The sequence below is a fragment of the Engystomops pustulosus genome, chromosome 2, assembly GCF_040894005.1.
Source record: "Engystomops pustulosus chromosome 2, aEngPut4.maternal, whole genome shotgun sequence".
Classification (NCBI taxonomy): Eukaryota; Metazoa; Chordata; class Amphibia; order Anura; family Leptodactylidae; genus Engystomops; species Engystomops pustulosus.
Genome location: NC_092412.1, coordinates 119,212,551 through 119,232,888, shown reverse-complemented (window position 1 = coordinate 119,232,888; position 20,338 = coordinate 119,212,551). Strand labels below are relative to the sequence as shown.

Here is a 20,338-nt window from a genome sequence, read left to right as displayed (position 1 = left end):
ACTCTCTTACTTATAGTGAGGCTGGCATCTCTTACCTTTATGTATCACGGTGTACCATGACATGCCGTCACCAAGCAGTTCTTAAAAAAGCTTTTACAAGCAGCGAAAAGAGCTGACACAGCAATAACAGTTCATAGAAGTGAACTAATGGTCCTTTCAAATGACTCCAACCAACATGTAACATCTGTCCCTGTCCATTACCTGAATATTTTTGCAAGGTCTCGAAGAGTAAATATGTAGTGACAGCGCTGAGATGTCCCCAAGAATACAGTCCGGAGTCTTTCCTGTAGTTCTATTGAAACTTTCGTGATAGCTAAAATTAATTCCTGGAGCTGCTCAGGAGTAACATCCCCAGTACTGCCAGCCTGAAATCACAGGGAAATGGGTCAGTGCCAACCTTCTGACGAGGAAGCAAATCAATGGCTACTTCTAAAAATTAGGAGTGTGCATAAAGAAATGGAAAGAAGTTAAACGTTAAACGTTAAACACAAAGCTGATAAGCTGAATTCTTGGCAATTAGCAAAAGGACTATCGGCATCATAAAAATGACTTCCTGAACATAAAACTAAAACAAATGAGACAAACTACAAAAGGACACTGGCAGCCTTGAGATTTCTCTATAATTGTCTCAACTTGATGTATAGATATTAAATTGTTTCTTTTAAAGCATGCTTGGATTCTGGTTAATCCTAAATGTGTCACTAAATTTTACAGCCATTTGTGAAGCACTGCAATTATTTCATTATGACAGGCCATTAACTAATAACTGGTACGCTACAAGCTTACAATGAGCACACAATTAGCCAGCGACACTCTTTATTCCGCTAATGAAGGAAAGAAGACAGGTACCTTGTGTTCTGCAACTCCTGGCACAAAGTGAGCATTCAGTATGCTGCTGAAAATCCCAAGCTGCTCGCTTTGACTGACAAAAAGAAAGATGAGACAAATCAATCCATCCCTACATAAATTAATCTAAATATATTGTAATTAGAGGTGAACTTATCTATATCTTTGTTTATAAATTCAGTATGTATCTGGCATTTTCAACCACCAAATCCAAATATTTTCTCACTCACTTCATATGAATCCTTCAAAATGGAGGCTAGCTCATACTGTCTTTCTTCACAATGAGATAGGACCTCTATATGAAAAATCTGTGATTTAGAGTACTAAAGGGGGTTTGCCAATTTCCAGGACAATACCTCTTTGGACCGATTTAATTGGGACCCAATCCAGATCTTTCAGAAAATTTGATGAAGCCTCTAGGAAACAAATCTTGGGTGATGTATTATTTACTTCACCAATTAGCTTGAATATATTCAAATAATTGGCTGCAGTCAATGCATTAGAGACATTGGCGATGCATTCATACAGTAATTTCCAGGAATTAAACCACATATGCTTGTTACAAATGTCTCTGACAGATGTTAGAAAGAGATGTTTCCAAAATGCTGATATAGTTTAACTGTGGGACACAACATAATGAGAAATCTCCCCCATTTACTCACTTCACAAAACTAAGCTATAGTACTATACAAAAGAGCAGGGGTCAGGAACCTTTTTGGCTGAGAGAGCCATGAACGCCACAAATTTTAAAATGCTATTCCATAAGAGCCGTACCATATGCACATATCCCCCAGTAGATAGGTAGTCTCAGTGTCACGGGTGCTCCTGCGATCTACGTCTCTCATCGCAGGCACACCCGTGCCCCTCTCCGTGGTGGCACTCCCTTTCCGCTCGCACCGGCCCTTGCGCATTTAAAGAGCCAGTGCGCAAATGAATGGCGCTTCTGGGTTCCTATAAAGACCGGCAGCTCCCAGCATTCCCCACCGGATCTTGGTGCTTCATGCCTATGAGGAAGCTATCCACAGTGTTTCCTTCCCAAGTGTTGACCTCCCATTGTGACCCCGGACCTGTTCCTTATTCTGCTCATTCAGCTCCTTCACTTCGCTGATCTTGTACCTCGACCTTGGCTTCCACCATGGACAAGTCAAGCCTGTGGAACGACCTGGTGGTACCACACTGCAGCAAGACCATCCTGCTCTATGGCGGGCTCTGGTCAAGACTGGGTGCCACTTAGATTCCGGTCCCAGGTGTCTTCTTACACCATCGCCCACGGTGGTCCAGGTGGTTCACTACTCCAAATCCTGACACCCACCACATGCCTCCCAGTAGATAGGTAGTCCCAGCACATGCCTCCCAGTAGATAGGTAGTCCCAGCACATGCCTCCCAGTAGATAGGTAACTACAGCACATACTCCCAGTAAATAGGAAGCCATAGCACATCCCCCAAGTAAATAGGTAGCCACAGCACATGCCCCCTCCAGTATATAGGTAGCCACAGCACATGCCTCCCAGGAGATGGGTAGTCCCAGCACATGCCTCCCAGTAGATAGGTAGTCCCAGCACACCTCCCAGTAGATAGGTAGTCCCAGCACATGCCTCCCAGTAGATAGATAGTCCCAGCACATGCTTCGCAGTAGATAGGTAGCAGAAGCACATACTCCCAGTAGATAGGTAGCTGAAGCACATACCCCCAGTAGATAGGTAGCCACAGCACCTACTCCCAGTAGATAGGTATCCACAGCACATACTCCCAGTAAATAGGTAGCTGAAGCACATACTCCCAGTAGATAGGTAGCTGAAGCACATACTCCCAGTAGATAGGTAGCCACAGCAAAATAAAAAAAAAGAATATTCACTTACCAGCGCTCCCTGCAGCCAGCTCCTCATTGCTTCCACGCTCTTCTCTTTGACCCAGGCTTAGACGATGGCGGCGATGGCACCTGGGTCGTACAAAGGACGTAGGCTGCAGTAACATTGCTGCCTGTGTCCTGTGATCAGTCTAAGACACACAGCAGCCATCACTATGTATTAAAGATCTGTCTGAGAGCCAGATGCAGCCAACAAAAGAGCCATATCTGGCTCCTGAGCCATAGGTTTCCTACCACTGAAATAGAGGCTGCCTTATGCTTTTAACTTTGTTCCATTGGATAGTCCTGATGCCAGAGGCTGACAGATATAACTGTGAGGGACAAGTGTGGTATCCCCATCTATCTGATAATGATGACCAATCATTAGGATAGGTCATTCATCTGAAAAAAAAAAACAAGACCCAGAAACCCCCTTTAGCAAAGTAGTACTTAAATTCCAAACCTTGGGTACTTGCAGTTAAATGAACAGAAGTGTCTGAGGAGACGTCTTTGTTGAGGAGAACTGTTAGCTTTTGCTGTGTTCCATGTTGCAAGGTATATTATGCCTTCTATGGTTTTCCATTTCAATGTGGTGGGATCAAATATTATTTTTTGGTCAACTAGTTGCCGAACAAACTCACAAGCTGGCTGATAACTGGATTCATTAACCTGTGGAGATACAATCAATGTAGCTGTACATTCCCACTACATACTTCTTACATTTAATGACAAATGGGAATTTTTAATGTAAATTTATTACCATAGATGTTTCTTTATGTGAAGTATAAAATAAATAAGAATACTGATTTCAACAAAGTTTGAAAGCATCAAGTGTTAGTTGAGATAATTTGAATGTCATATTGGGGAGTGCTATAAGCATTCAGTTTGTACAAAGTCTCACCTTAGCAAAAGTAATTATCTTTTGGGTATAAAATCCTTTATACAAGCCTGTACAATGGTTTTCAATGCAGGTTACATGTGGCTTAGAGATACTCTCCCTGTGTTTGTTTATACAGCTATAAGCAGTGAGTCTATACTTTGCCTGGGTTTAGTAATATATAAGCACTTTCCTCTAGCAGAACCGCATGTTGGTATCCTCATGCAGCTAAAACTAAAAGTAAGGAAGATGTTGAGTAATAAATATTCAGCAGTTATTGCTTTATAGAAAACTTCTGCCAGAAATAGAGCATGATTAGAATTCACTGGTAATAGCTGTATAAAAAAACACAAGAAAATAAGCTCTAAGCCTCTGTCTGCATAGATACACACTATAAAATCGTAATACGGTTGTTTTCCATCCAACTGACAAGTACTGTACTACTAAGTGGTAACTGTGCTGCAATGAGCTGTAACTTTTTTTCTAGTTATTTCATGAATCAAGTATTAAAGGGGAAGGCAGGGAGTCAGCAAGGTAGTGACCCAATAGAAACCTTTTTAGTATTACAAGTATGTCATAAGAACTCTGCACAAGCTTTCTTAAGTGTTCTTATACATAGTAAAATTTAAATTAAAGATGAGACTTTAACTACTAATCCCACAATGCATTATTCTTTTATCATTTACATTGAGGTCAATGTATTTCCAAAAGCTATAAAGCTATTTGTTTTACAGGGTGACATTCAAACTAAGCCTGTGAATACTCTGCAATGAATATATTCCAATACACTTAGCCTTAAGTCACCGATTGTACATCTGCTCTGCACACTGTTTAACCTTGCAAGCACCACATTTATAAAATCTGCTTTTGATTTGCCACAGCAAGACAGGTCTTCCAAACTAATTTGCAATAATAGGCTGCCTAGTCTAGTCTCCAGAGTATAAAGTAATCACCTTTGCGAGGTTGAGGTCATCAAGCAAACATAACAATTTCTTGTTTCCTGCTGGTGCATGCAATGTGCCATGTCGCCATTCTAATCGGTCTTTTAAACATCCCCATAGTCTCCGAGGATCCGTAGAACTAGAAAATAAATATGCAAAGTACAAGGATATGTACTGTCTGCAATTACAACAATGCCTAATAAGCCAGCAATTATCAGCACTCTATCATTCCTAAAAGTACATTTGCATGATTTACAGACTTTTCTGAATATGCTAAATTGAAAGTACAAGTTTTCTTCTTTTTAAATTATCGGATCTCACAAGGGAAACATTAATGTTTTACTTTTACAAAAATTATAAATTGGGGTTTAAAATGGCATTTTATATTTTTATTCAATGCATGTGTCATTAAACCTTCAATCTTGTAAGATTCTTGTGGGATTGGGAACAATATTACAACATTTGCACACATTTCAAACACTGTCTCGGTTACACATAGTAAATCTAGACTAGAAGTAACTACAGGAAGCACCACATTCATCACAATGCCACATGCTGTGTGATAGATTTTGCATAAACTAAAAAATAGTAGCTGGCACCTTGCCAGCAGAGGGGCAAGGAGCATGTTTTCTCTATTCCAAAGTCCTCTAAAGCCCTCTCATCTCTTTCCCCTCAGGGATTCCTCTTCAGGGAGTCAATGTGTCACTCAGCAAACATCTTCCTCAGCTCCTCCATCCCCCCTCCCTCTGGAATTTCTCTACAGGAAGTTACTGTGTGACTAAGCAAACATCTCACTCAGCTCACTCAGCCCCCCCTCCCTTAGAAAATTCTCTACAGTGACTTACTGTGTCACTCAGAAAATGTCTCCCTCAGATCACTCGACCCCCTCTGAAATTTCTCTCCTGCCAGTCACTGTGTGACTCAGCAAATGTCTCCCTCAGATCACTCGTCCCCTTCTGGAATTTCTCTCCAGCCAGTCACTGTGTGATGCAGCCAATGTCTACTTCAGCTCCCTAATTCCTCCTCCCTTAGGAATTTCTCTTCTGAGAGTCAATAAGTCTGCTGGCATGGTAGTGGCTTGCTACTTTTTTAAAAATTGATTTAATAAAAATTTTTATGGACCTTATCATAAAAACTGATTGGTAAACAGGGATAAGAACTATCATTAGGTTTAATGGTGAAAACCTGATGTCACGTTCTCTTCAACACTTTTAAAGGTGTAAACATCAGCTGTTCTTATGGCAGATTCAGTAAATAGTTTAAATCAAATTATAGCCAAAGGAAGCAATTAAAGTGAAAATTTTGGCACAAGCATCTTAGTAGAAGTAGGCCAGTATATTTATGGGGTTGTTTGCTTAGGGTAATATCATTTTGTTGATGTTGATCCCAAATTGTCCTACAACTGGAATTCACAATATTTCAGCAGTTATATGCATGACAACTGAGAAGCAGGTGTCTCAATCCACTGGAGCACCCCCAAGGTGAAATGACAGATTGTGCCCCTAAAAAATTAACGGGCAGTCTTTACTGCAATTCATCGCTTTGGTTAAGGCCTTGTTCACAGATTATAATACAGCAGCATTATTTTTTTTAACAACACAATGGGGCACATTTACTTACCCGGTCCATTCGCGTTCCAGCGGCGGCTTCTCCGATGAGCGTTCGGGTCTTTCGGCGATTCATGAAGCTCCTGCGCCCGATGTCCACCAGGTGTCGCTGCTGAAGTTCACTTACGTTGAAGTTCACTGATCTCTTCCTGGTGCATGTAAGTATGGCGCGTGTGACCAATTATTTTTTTAAAATACGGCGTTTTTTACGAATCCGTTGGGTTTTCCGACAGCCACGCCCCCGATTTCTGTCACATGCAACCCGGCGCGATTGCGCTGAAATCCAATCGCGTCTAAATCCTGGCGGAATTCGGCGCAAAACGGAAAAAATACCAAAACCCGACGGAAAAACGTGAATAGGGCAGTAAATAAATGTGCCCCAATGGGGCTCATTTACTGAGGCCCCCCCGGATCACACTTTCGTCAGACATCCCGACGATTTCCATTTTGCGCCACCGGGACAGGGATTTAAAAGGTTTTTTATAGCGCAAGCGATCGGATTGTGTCGCAAACGCGTCGGCTTTCATGCGACAGAAATCGGGGGGGAGAGGGGTCGTTGCACGGTCCAACGGATTCGGACATACCGCAGGATTTAACTTAAAAATTGTGTTGCAAGCCAAGCACTTACATGCACCAGGAGGAAGATGGTGAACTCTGGCGGAAGCGACACATGCAGGAAATTGGGCACACAATCGCAGCACAGTGAAGTGAATCGCAGCACAGTGCATTCCACATGGACAATGCACTTTCAGGAACTCTGAGGGACCGGTTAAGTAAATGTGCCCCATTCTCTTTCAGGAAAAAATGCCATATGTGGGTCTTTCTATTGAAGCCACTTCTTAAAGGGGTATTCCCACCTGGGCATTTACATTTAATTTAAATCATTTGCCACATAAAGACATTTCTTCAATTGGATATTATTAAAAAAAATATTCCTGTGTGAAGATAATTTCTCATAAATGTAGTAATGTTTTCCCTTAGAAACGAGATAGCTTCCTTGGATACGACCACCTCACATTTTGGCAGCAGTGGCCAGACATGCGCTATAGAGTCCTGCCTGACCTCCTGGATTCAGGGATCATTATCACAGGACGGCTGTGGGACATGCAGTAACTGACATTTCATAAACAAAAAACATTTGCTTTTGTTTATTCGTGCAATCCCTCCAGCATAGGTGGTTGTATCCGAGGAGTAAGTCTTGTTTCTAAGTGACCACACAACTATATTTATCTAGAAATTATCTTCACATATTATTTTAAAAAATGTTCCTAATGTTTATATATGGCAGATTAGTGAAACCGAATGTGAATGCTCAGACAAGAATACCCCTTTAATTGTCTACCTGTTTATGCTACTCTTCCACCCATAAACTGCCTTAATAATAATATTTTCAAACTGGTCACCTAGCCTTAGAGCTTTTCTTATACGGAAGGATAGATTACCCATGGTCTACTCTTTATCCAATGCGTGTTTTCAGTAAGGCATCTTTAGTTTCAATCAGAGTGCATGCTTTATCTACGTTTGTCTTGCATTACCACTTTGTTCTAACAGTATTTTATTAGTCTATATTTAATACTACGAGAACAGATTTTTGTTTATTTTTATTGCAGATAATGGAGCAAATGCTGACCAGGATTTAGTGATATTGCTGTACCCCCATACTTCTTCTCAGTGTTTCACCTGACACAGATGAGGACTCAGCATATTACATGCTGTTCTGCTCATTATTTGTTACATTATACACAGTGAGGCATATCATCCAGAACAATACAACATGTTGCCATTATTCCTTGCATTGAAACATCTGCTGTGCATAATCCAATCTGTTAGATGTTTTACTATTGGAATACAGCTTTCGTAAATTATAGATAAATGTAAACAGAACATACCAAAACCCAACTGTGTCCCTCTGCACCAAGCTATGTGCTTTTCAGATACATATGAGAAATCTAAGATTCCTTTGTTAAATGTCTAATTTTACCCGTTAATTGGAATTCTTAGCTCCGACAGCTCTGCAACATCTCCCAAACATAGACAATTCAGTAGCTCCTGGCTGAGAGAGGATTTACCAGATCCACCACTTCCAGCAAATAGAACGGGACACCCCGATGTAATCAACAAGCTTGATAGGTATAACACTTGCTGCAATGAAAAGGAATTTATCATATCACAATGACATTGTGAAATTAGTTCAATATGTATTACAATTTCTTACTTTTATACAAATGTTATATGCAAATTATGTGGAATATAATAATAATAATCTTTATTTATATAGCACCATATTAAGTAGTGCTTTAAAAACTATAGGGGAAATATACAAATAAAATAATACATTGCAGAGTACAAACAGTAATATGGAACAATAGGAGCGAGGGCTCATATACAAGAAAATCAGAAGAAATTGACAAGAATAAAGTAAACCTGCCTATTTAAGGGTATGTTCAAATTGTGGAGTTTGAGAAGTTCTTTGTCTTTATATATCCAATCTTTGCTGCCAAACCACTGCAGACCAGCAGCAGTGATCCTGGGAAAAATCCAAGACTCAGGGCTCATTTACACAGACATTGCCTCATCGACCGAGGCAGTTTGGTGTTTGTACCGATTTGCCCAAATTTGTCCCCACTGCGTCCTGCCTCCTGGTCCTGAAACAAGAATCGCTCATTGGGACCAGAAGGTGGAATGCAGAAGAGATGTAGTAAATAAGACTGCTACCTCCCAGACACGACTGCTACCTCTCTCCTCCAACTCCTCCAACCACAGGTAAGCAACGCCCCTCCTCCTCGGATAGACTGTGTCCAGAGACACAGCAGGGCTGCAGGACAATGTCCTCCGGCAGGTGCTGGGAGGGCACAGTAAGAAGGGGAGCTGCTGGGGGCACAGTAAGAAGATGAGCTGCTGGGGGGGCACAGTATAAAGGGGAGCTGCAAAAGGCGACACAATATGAAGGAGAGCTTCTGGGTGCCACAGTTTGAAGGGTAGCTGCTGGGGGGCACAGTATGTAGGGTAGCTGCTGGGGGGCACAGTATGAAGGGTAGCTGCTGGGGGGCACAGATAGAGGGGAGCTGCCAGGAGAGCATAGTATGATGGGGATCTGTTGTGGGGCAAAGTACAGATGGAACCTGCTAAATGGGGCACAATATGACGGGGGCCTGAATTTGAGGGAGCTGGGGGCAACACAATGTGAAAGGGAGTTGAGGGGCACTAAGGGGAGAACTATACTATGTTGGGGTGGAGTAAGGGGCAAGGCAAAAGGGGTGGCCAGGGGGAAAATGTCACGCTACACGCACTGCAACTTTTTTCCCTCTTTCACCTCTCCAAAAGTTGGGAGCCAAACATTTTGCAGCAGTTCCTATTTGGGCAGTCTTTTCTACTGTCATTGGCAGGTAGCCTCAGTCTCATCTTTCTACTTCAATTTCCACAGGAAAGACCACCTCAAAATCCTCTGTGGGAACATATCTTATATGGATGGGTCATATGCTGGAGCCCAAAGTTGCTGGAAGGCCCATATAAGGCATTATTTAATGAATCCATAGCCCGTGAGGGGGGCTTTATCTAAAGTAACCATGAGGGGGCTGTTTTGGATGATAAACTAGGGAAATATTTTAGGGAAAAGGAGACTGCTTTAGTTTCTAAATTTTTAATGCCGCCACATGAGATCACGTAAAGAGGCCTAAGGAGGCTCTGTCGCCCAGAGGCCTACTAAAGCCTTGAGCCAACCCTGGTCCTCAACAATAGATTGGTGAAAGATAGGAAATCTTTTAGTGTTTCCCTAATAATCCTGAATGTATTAATGAGAACAACAACCAGGGTGTTGATTTTCTGTAACAACTGAAGAGCGTTACAGATACCCTAGTTACATCTGTTGGCTGCAGATGGTCAATGGATTTGATGTGTGTTTTGGTCCACAATTTTTGTCGAGCCCGACAAGAGTAATGGGTGGACACTCATAAAATTTTTTTATACATTTTTTTTTACCAACAGAATAAAAGCAAAGACCATGAGCTATAAACAATTATCATGACTTTCAGTGATCAGTGTGTGTAAGAAAGCCACAAATTTTTACCTCAGTGTGCACTGTATGAACAAACACCTCGGAGGCCGCGCTTTGCCCATGACTAATGGAGTAAGAGGAAAGTGTGTCATGCCATCTGACAAAATGTCTCGCATCAGTGTCAATGTGATAGTCCCAGACCTGCAGCAAAAATGAATACGGATTGTCAGCAACAAGCGTTCGATTGGGATTAAATATTTATACTCTTGAGTAGTGATGACAGGTCCTGACACTTAGTCGCAGGCACATCATTTCAACATGATCACTCCTTGCCAAAAGAAAACCAGTGCCAAGTTGTATTGTCTCTTCTAGAGGATGATGCTTGTCTGCTAAGAAAGGGGGGCCCATTAACTCTTACCATGACTCATACTTCAATATGAACACAAGCTACATAGACTCTTACTATAAGAAACATCACATGTTTACAGTGCCTTATATAAATATATTAATAAAGGTTACTGTCACTTCAAATAATGACTGGGAAATGTGAAATGTTTTCTTAAAGAGGAATTGACGCATCAACAAATTAAAGGCAACCTGTCATCAGCTTTAGCCCCTATAAACTACAAAATGTACCTTATATGGCCAATTGCATGTGCTCTAATGGTCTTTATATTTGCTGTCTGACGCCTGAAATATGAACTTATATTCACATGCTTGTTTCAGTCAGGGGGGGTTAACGGCACAGTAGTCAATACTCTACCCCTCCTCAGGGCTGAGAACCCACCTCATTCTTTCCTGTAGCAGAGCCAGGCTTTCCCTCTTGCTTGCAGGGGCCTCCTTGTCCTGCCATAATCTCTCACCACTTCTTGCGCATGTGCAGTGTGTCGGTTATCTCAGCTCCGGTCCTGTGTGTATCCGGACTGAGAAACAGGTGTATATTGCATGCTGTGCTGTTCCCCCAATGGCAATGGGCGGGAATAGTGGTGCATGTGCAGTGCCGGACCAGAGATAAGCGGCACACTGTACATGTGTGACAAGTGGTGCAAGAGTGTGGCAGGACAGGGAGGCTCCTGCAAGAAAGAGGCTGGCTCTGCTACAGGAAAGAATGAGGCAGGTTCTCAGCTGTAGGAGGGGTAAAGGATTGACTATTGCCCTGTTAAACCCGCCTCCCTGACTGGAACGAGGGTGTGAATATAAGTTCATATTCAGGGTGTCAGACAACGTTGGGCAAATATAAAGACACTGCCAGAGCACATGCAATTGGCCATATAAGGTACATTTTGTAGTTTATAGAGGCTAAAGCTGTTGACAGGCTCCCTTTAATATTATTGTCTGTATGATGAAAAATAATACAATTTTCCAATATATTTTCTGTATTAATTCATCACTTTCATCATTTTCTGGATCTCTGCTTGCTGTCATTCTATAGAAGCTTCTTCCAGTAGACAGACATTTGACCATAGTCACACAGGTGCACGGCTTATATTATATTATATTATAGAGACTAAACAGAGCTGTGGATTATAGTGAGCCATACACCAGTGTGATCATTTTGGACCCCCATTGATCCGATTTTGATGACCCATGTTTACCCAACCAACTTTAAAGGACATCATTATCATTAGATCAAGGATTGTAAACCAAACATACAGCCATACTGGTAAAAGCCAGGGCATAAAAAGCCAGAGGGGGCACACACCAGTATGTTAGTATGCTTGGTTTGCAATCCTTGATCTGGTGATAGATGTCTTTTAATGTTATATAGCTAGAGCTTAAAGCCCAAAATACTGAAGCTGCAATACAAAGAATTGTTGATGACGCCACCACTTTTGATTTCTCTGTAGCAGTATAGTCATTAAAAAATAAATTAGTAGTAGCTCAGGACTTGGCCTATAACATCAAATATTATATTGATGTAAAGTAATGTAGGCCACAAATTATCTAGCTCTTGATTTACTTCTCCTTCTGTAGGAAAGGTAGTATGGCTTCTGAATGTCTGTCTCCACCAGATGCTAAATGAAGTCCTTTCGTTTGAGTCCAACCATCCTCCAAATGACCATATGCAGGAGAATATGAAATACTTCTTTATATCTTCAGTCAGCATATCAGATGTTTGCTGCGCCAAAGCCTATGATATAAGACATGGATTAATGCATGGAGATAATAATATTCTAGTAATTATAATAGGCAACAATAACAACATAAAACATACTTCTAACATATTTTTCAAATACTGATATTCCTACTCCCTATACTACATAAAGGTATCAGGAAACTATCTTTGCTACTAAAGCTAAGAATTAACACAACTTGGAGTACCGTATTTTCCGGACTATAAGGCGCACTTAAAAACCTTGGATTTCCTTGGAAATCCAAAGTGCGCCTTATAGTTCGGTGCGCCCTATGTATGGCGCTGGGCAGCGGACCATACTTACATAGGTCCCCGCTACCGGAGACCGGAGACAGCAGATCACCAGCGGGAACTGCAGGGGTCTGCAGTTCCCACTGGAGATCTGCTGTCTCCGGTAGCGGGGACCTATGTAAGTATGGTCCGCTGCCCTCCTCCACCTCCCCCTCACCTTCCCCACTCACCTTCCCTGCGTCGCCGTTTCTCGTCTTCGGGTCGTGTCGCGTCTCTTCTCCGCGTCGCGTCCCGTCGCGTCCCGTCGCGTCTCCGCTCTGCCCCCGGACCTCCGACACGCCCCCGGACCCCGCGCCTTATAGTCCGATGCGCCTTATATATGGAATTATTACATATATAAGGCGCATCGGACTAATGCGCCTTATATTCCGGTGCGCCTAATGGCCCGGAAAATACGGTAACTACAGATTTCAATAAATTTCAGAAATCAATAGAGTACAAGGTAATTGTAAATTCTGCAATATAATTAAAGGATTTATTCACTTTAACCATTCCGCAAATAATGTTTATGTAATAAAAAGTTCTACAAATTTTGAATATAGTTTCTGTATCAATTCTTAACGCTTTTTCTAGATCTCTTCTTGATTTCATGCAACAGGAAACTTCATTGGTGGCTTCCTGTAGATAAACACCAGTCCATGTGATCTCACACAGTGGTACGGCTCGTTATATCAAAGAGAGTAATCAGAGATGTGTGATACTTACAAGATGGCCACCTGTGTGGCATCACATGACCATGGACCTTTGGTTATCTACAGGAAGTAAAGAATTAATTTTCCTGTTGTGTGACAGAAAGCAGAGATCTAGAAAAATTGTTAAGAATTAACCCCTACGGGATTCAGCCTCTTTTGGCCTTAAGGACGCGGCCCCATTTGTCAAATCTGCCCTGTGTCATTATAAGTGGTTATAGCTTTGGAACGCTATGAGATATCCAGGGGATTTTGAGTTTTTTTCTTGTGTCACATTGTACTTCAAATTATTTAAAAAATTTGGATGAAATATTTTGCGTTTAGTTATGAAAAAAAAACTAAATTTGGCAAAAATGTGGAAAAATTCTTTATTCTCTACTTTTGATGTAGATAGTCATAGCACCCAAATAAATTCTTTACTTACATTTCCCAAATGTCTGCTTTATGTTGGCATGGTTTTTTAAGATTCCACATATTTTACTAGAATGTTATGAGGCTCAGAATTTAGGTATCATTTTTCAAATTTTTTGTAAAATCACCAAAACCCGTATTTAGATGGACCTGCTCAACTTCTAATTGACACTGAGAGGCCTAAATAATAGTGGGACTCGTAAAATACCCCATTGTGGAAACTACACACCTCAACGTATGAAAAACCACTTTTCGGAAATTTGTTAAACCTTTAGGTGTTTTATAGGGGTTAAAACAAAATGGAGGTGCAGTCTGCAAATTGTAATATTTTTTCACAATACACTCATTTTGGGTGGAAAATTAAACATTTACAATGGATTAAATGAAAAAAGGCTCCACAAAGTTTGATACCCAATTCCTCCAGAGTACACCGATACTCTATATGTGGTGGTGACCTGCTGTATGGGCGCACGGGCAGGCATAGAAGGGAAGGGGGCGCCATGCAGAGCAGATTTGCTATGTCACATTGTACAGGCTATAATTTTTTTTCTTTTTTTAATGTGGACCTATAGGGGCTTATTTTTTTTGCCACATAAGATGCACTTTTCTGGTAGGTAATTTTGGGGCATCTATAGCTAATTGGTGAGATTTTATTAACTCTTTGTTGGTGAAGGAAATGAAAATCATCAATTTTTAGAAAAATTTTTATGTTTTTTTTTTTTTTTTGGTCGTTAACCATACCATAAAAATAGTATGTTATTTTTATTCAATGGGTCGCCATGATTAGAAAAAGACCTCATTTATATTTGTTTTTTTTATTTTTTCCCATTTTTACTGAATAAAAAGTAATTTGGCAAAAATGTTGTTAATTTTAGCATCACCGTCTTTCATATGCATAACTTTTTTATTTTTCGCCTCACAAATCTGTTTAAGGGCTTATTTTTTGCAAGAAGGATTGCTCTTTTTAGTGGTCTTATTTTAGAGTGCATAACATTTTTTAAATCACTTTTTAGAGCATTTTTTATAGGGTATTAATTGAAAATTATCCTTTTTTGGAGCTTTTTTGCGTTTTTTTTTCTCTGGCGTTTACCGTGCGGGTCCAGTAACAATTCTCTTTTATTATAGAGATTGTTATGGCCGGGGCAATACCAAATATGCAGGGGTTTTTTTGTGTTTTTGTGTTTTTTATACTTTATTAAATGTTTTTACGGGAAAGTGACATTTTAGGGGCTTATATTTTAATGTATTTATTTTTTATTTATTCTAATATGTAGTGTTTAGTGTTTTTCACTTTTTTTTACTTAGACATACTTGAACTTGAACCAGTGATGCTCTGATCGCTGGTTCAAGTTCAATACACTGCTCTACAATACTATTTTATTGTAGAGCAGTGTAATCTGTCTGGCGTGCTTGCGCATGCTCAGACAGTTTGCAGTCAGACCCGGAAGGGGTCTGACTGCCAGGGAGACAAGGCAGCTCCGGGGCACATGCCAGTCCTCGGAGCTGCCCAGAAGTGGATCGGATCCCCCAATAAGCGGCGCAGGGGATTCGATCCATAGCGCAAACACCCTTACACACCCTTACAGCCAACTGCGATCGCGGGTGGTGGCGCAGGCTGTTAGCTGTGATAGACAGCTGACAGCCGCTGCTTCTGGTACCGGCTCCATTCGTGAGCCGGTGCAAGAAGCAGGACGTTATACTACGTCCCGGCGCGCTAAGCATGTAGCCCCGGGGACGTAGTATAATGTCATGGTGCGCCTAGGGGTTAATAAAGAAAGTATATTTGTATAACTTTTCACTACAAAAGCAATAATAATTATATAAAGAAAGTCAATTATCAAAATCCATCATGATAAACACTTAATCATAGATCCAGGCTTTTTGACTGTGGTAATCTTCCCATATTTGTTATCCATGGCCTCTTATCATTTAAAATCAACTGTTTAATTATGCTAATGAGCCTGTAAGACTAAGGAGGATTTTTGCAGAGCTCTGTTTGTTTGTGCTCTGGTTTCACAGGCTGTCTCCACCTCCCCATCTGCACTTTCCCTCTTACTCTGACTGATGTAATCTTACTGCAGCAGATAAAGTTTCAACTAACAACAGGAGTGGAAAGTATACCTTACACACTGTAACAGCCTGTGAATCTGAAGCAAGGATGGGCTCTAGTACCACCCCCATACCCTTTTGGCTTATTAGCAAATTTTTAACAGTTGATTTTAGAAGATATAAGTTTATGAATAATAAATATAAGAAGATATAAGATGAGGTGTCAGAATCTATGAGTAGGTGTTCTATCATGCTTGATTTTGATGGTAGATTTCCTTTAAGTACACCATGGGTTTGTTTCAGATCTGTGGATGCAGAAGTCTCTAAAACAGAATAGTGAGGTAGAACATCTCCCTTGTTCTCTATCTTTCCCTCCATCCCAGTCTGTGATTCTAAAGAACTCTCTTTCTCTCTGCACTGTCAGCTGTGTCAAAGACTCTTATGCAGCCTCACCCTCCACCACCTTCTGATATCCAGACACTTCCTACACAGCAGCAAAGCAATCCAAGAGGCCTGCGGTGTAAAGGTATTATTGACAAACTACAACTGGGTGCTCGGGGAGGGAATGTTGTAAAAAGACACCATGGAGCTGTTATCCTTAATGATCACACAGTACAAGCTACTCGTACATTTCTTGTAACAAAAAAAATGGGGAAAATGGGAAAGTGGATGAAGGAGAAAATTAAGGGTAAATAAAATTGAATTAATAATAATCATACAGTGTGTTGTGTATAGTCACAGTATTTTCAACAATGTTGCAGCATGGAAAAATCAAACACCCTATACTGAGCTTTGCCTCCAGTTTAGAGGCCAAGGGCATGCTACAGGATTATGTCTCCTTTGAAACTGTATGACTCTTGACTAGAGATGAGCGAACATACTCGTCCGAGCTTGATGCTCGATCGAGCATTAGCGTACTCGTAACTGCTCGTTGCTCGGACGAGTATTTCGCCCGCTCGAGAAAATGGCAGCTCCCGCCGTTTTGCTTTTTGGCGGCCAGAAACAGAGCCAATCACAAGCCAGGAGACTCTGCACTCCACCCAGCATGACGTGGTACCCTTACACGTAGATAGCAGTAGTTGGCTGGCCAGATCAGGTGACCCTGGGATAGACTAGCCGCTGCCCGCGCTGCTCTGATCATTCTCTGTCTGGATGCCGCTAGGGAGAGAGCTGCTGCTGGTCAGGGAAAGCGTTAGGGTGTTCTATTAGCTTACTGTTAGGCAGGAGTGATTCTAAAAGAACCCAACAGCCCTTCTTAGGGCTACAATAACGTTATAATTTTTTTTTTTTTTATTTGCAGCTAGTACCATATTGTGAGGAATTTGCAGGGGGACTTGCTACCGTTGTGTTTAGCTCTTAGTGACACACATATCCACCTCAAACACCAAAGTGGGAAAATTTATTAGGGGTTTGAGTAGAATTAGGCACAGTCTGCCAGTTTCTTTTTATTTTACGTTTATTGTTTTAATAACTCAGTGTCATCTCATCTGGCATAGTAGTGTGCTGTAATACTTGGCTAGAAAATAGCCATAGGAGAATACAAACGGCTTAATTACGCCTACAGTAGCGTTATATATATTTGATTTCTGGTTGATCTGCTGGTGGCTGTAGTTGTTGCAGTGCATCTACTAGTAAATTGTGAGCAATTTGGAGTCAGACTTGCGACCACTGTGTTTTAGTGACGCACATATCCATCGCAAAGACCGAAGTGGGAAAATTTATTAGGGCCCGGGGTTGTATTTCAATTAGGCACAGTCTGCCATTTCCTTTTTTATTTTACGTTTATTTTTTTCATAACTCAGCGTCATCTCATATGGCATGGTAGTGTGCTGTAATACTTGGCTAGAAAATAGCCATAGGAGAATACAAACGGCTTAATTACGCCTACAGTAGCGTTATATATATTTGATTTCTGGTTGATCTGCTGGTGGCTGTAGTTGTTGCAGTGCATCTACTAGTAAATTGTGAGCAATTTGGAGTCAGACTTGCGACCACTGTGTTTTAGTGACGCACATATCCATCGCAAAGACCAAAGTGGGAAAATTTATTAGGGCCCGGGGTTGTATTTCAATTAGGCACAGTCTGCCATTTCCTTTTTTATTTTACGTTTATTTTTTTCATAACTCAGCGTCATCTCATCTGGCATAGTAGTGTGCTGTAATACTTGGCTAGAAAATAGCCATAGGAGAATACAAACGGCTTAATTACGCCTACAGTAGCGTTATATATATTTGATTTCTGGTTGATCTGCTGGTGGCTGTAGTTGTTGCAGTGCATCTACTAGTAAATTGTGAGCAATTTGGAGTCAGACTTGCGACCACTGTGTTTTAGTGACGCACATATCCATCGCAAAGACCGAAGTGGGAAAATTTATTAGGGCCCGGGGTTGTATTTCAATTAGGCACAGTCTGCCATTTCCTTTTTTATTTTACGTTTATTTTTTTCATAACTCAGCGTCATCTCATCTGGCATAGTAGTGTGCTGTAATACTTGGCTAGAAAATAGCCATAGGAGAATACAAACGGCTTAATTACGCCTACAGTAGCGTTATATATATTTGATTTCTGGTTGATCTGCTGGTGGCTGTAGTTGTTGCAGTGCATCTACTAGTAAATTGTGAGCAATTTGGAGTCAGACTTGCGACCACTGTGTTTTAGTGACGCACATATCCATCGCAAAGACCGAAGTGGGAAAATTTATTAGGGCCCGGGGTTGTATTTCAATTAGGCACAGTCTGCCATTTCCTTTTTTATTTTACGTTTATTTTTTTCATAACTCAGCGTCATCTCATCTGGCATAGTAGTGTGCTGTAATACTTGGCTAGAAAATAGCCATAGGAGAATACAAACGGCTTAATTACGCCTACAGTAGCGTTATATATATTTGATTTCTGGTTGATCTGCTGGTGGCTGTAGTTGTTGCAGTGCATCTACTAGTAAATTGTGAGCAATTTGGAGTCAGACTTGCGACCACTGTGTTTTAGTGACGCACATATCCATCGCAAAGAACGAAGTGGAAAAATTTATTAGGGCCCGGGGTTGGATTTCAATTAGGCACAGTCTGCCATTTCCTTTTTTATTTTACGTTTATTTTTTTCATAACTCAGCGTCATCTCATCTGGCATAGTAGTGTGCTGTAATACTTGGCTAGAAAATAGCCATAGGAGAATCCAAACGTCTTACTTACGCCTACAGTAGCATTATATATTTTTGATTTCTGGTTGATCTGCTGGTTGCTGCAGTGCATCTACTAGCAAATTGTGAGCAATTTGTAGTGAGACTTGCGACCACTGTGTTTTGCGCTTAGTGACGCACATATCCATCGCAAAGACCGAAGTGGGAAAATTTATTAGGGCCCAGGGTTGTATTTCAATTAGGCACAGTCTGCCATTTCCTTTTGTATTTTACGTTTATTTTTTTCATAACTCAGCGTCATCTCATCTGGCATAGTAGTGTGCTTTCATACTTGGCTAGAAAATAGCCATAGCAATAGGATAGCATTGTTTGGTTTTAAAAACTAAAAAACACACACAAAAAAAAAACACAAAAAAAAGTTAAAAATAAAAATTAAAGTTATAACTCTCATTTTCAAAATGTTTAACCCGAGGGCTAGGGGTAGAGGACGAGGGCGGGGACGTGGGCGTCCAACTACTGCAGGGATCAGAGGCCGTGGTCCTGGGCGGGGTGAGACACCACCTGCTTATGAGGGAGCAGGGAAACGCCGCAGAGCTACACTCCCTAGGTTCATGTCTGAAGTTACTGGGACTCGTGGTAGAGCACTGTTGAGGCCAGAACAGTGCGAACAGGTGATGTCGTGGATTGCCGACAATGCTTCGAGCAATTTGTCCACCAGTCAGTCTTCCACGCAGTCCACCCATGTCACCGAAATTGGCACTCCTCCAGCTCCTGCACCTCAGCCTCCTCCCCCCCAGTCTGCCCCCTCCCAGCAAAATTTGCCATTTGAACCGGCATACTCTGAGGAACTGTTTTCTGGACCCTTCCCACAGTCACAAACCACTTGTCCGGTTGCTGATGAGCAATTTTCCGATGCCCAGGTTTTCCACCAGTCGCAGTCTGTGGGTGATGATGACCTTGTTGACGTACTGGAAGAAGTGTGTAAAGAGGTGTCCGACGATGAGGAGACACGGTTGTCAGACAGTGGGGAAGTTGTTGTCAGGGCAGGAAATCCGAGGGGGGAGCAGACTGAGGGATCGGAGGATGATGAGGTGACAGACCCAAGCTGGGTTGAGAGGCCGGGTGAACACAGTGCTTCTGAGACGGAGGAGAGTCCTCGACCAGAACAGGTTGGAAGAGGCAGTGGTGGGGCCAGACGGAGAGGCAGGGCCAGAGCTGGTGCATCAGCGCCAAATGTGTCAACTAGTGAAGCTCCCGTGGCGAGGGCTCCTGCGGCGAGGGCTAGATTTTCAGAAGTCTGGAGGTTCTTTAAGGAAACACCGGATGACCGACGGACTGTGGTGTGCCACATTTGCCAAACCAGGATCAGCAGGGGTTCCACCACTACTAGCTTAACTACCACCAGTATGCGCAGGCATATGAATGCTAAACACCCCACTCAGTGGCAACAAGCGCGTTCACCTCCGGCCGTGCACACCACTGCTCCTTCCCCTGTGTCAGCTGATAGTCAGCCCCCTG

At 41.8% G+C, this 20,338-nt stretch overlaps 1 protein-coding gene across 2 annotated transcripts in view; it reads right to left on the bottom strand.

Moving 5' to 3' along the window:
• LOC140118356 (uncharacterized) overlaps window positions 1–20,338 on the bottom strand; it is a 315,197-nt gene that overhangs the window by 169,181 nt on the left and 125,678 nt on the right. For both annotated transcript variants that reach the window (XM_072136177.1, XM_072136178.1), the window contains exons 55-61: window positions 12,073–12,243; window positions 10,185–10,313; window positions 8,100–8,260; window positions 4,524–4,650; window positions 3,157–3,362; window positions 850–922; window positions 202–365 (exon numbers count right to left, since the gene is read on the bottom strand). In XM_072136177.1, coding sequence (XP_071992278.1) covers window positions 202–365; window positions 850–922; window positions 3,157–3,362; window positions 4,524–4,650; window positions 8,100–8,260; window positions 10,185–10,313; window positions 12,073–12,243 — 1,031 coding nt within the window. The remainder of the gene's footprint in view (window positions 1–201; window positions 366–849; window positions 923–3,156; window positions 3,363–4,523; window positions 4,651–8,099; window positions 8,261–10,184; window positions 10,314–12,072; window positions 12,244–20,338) is intronic.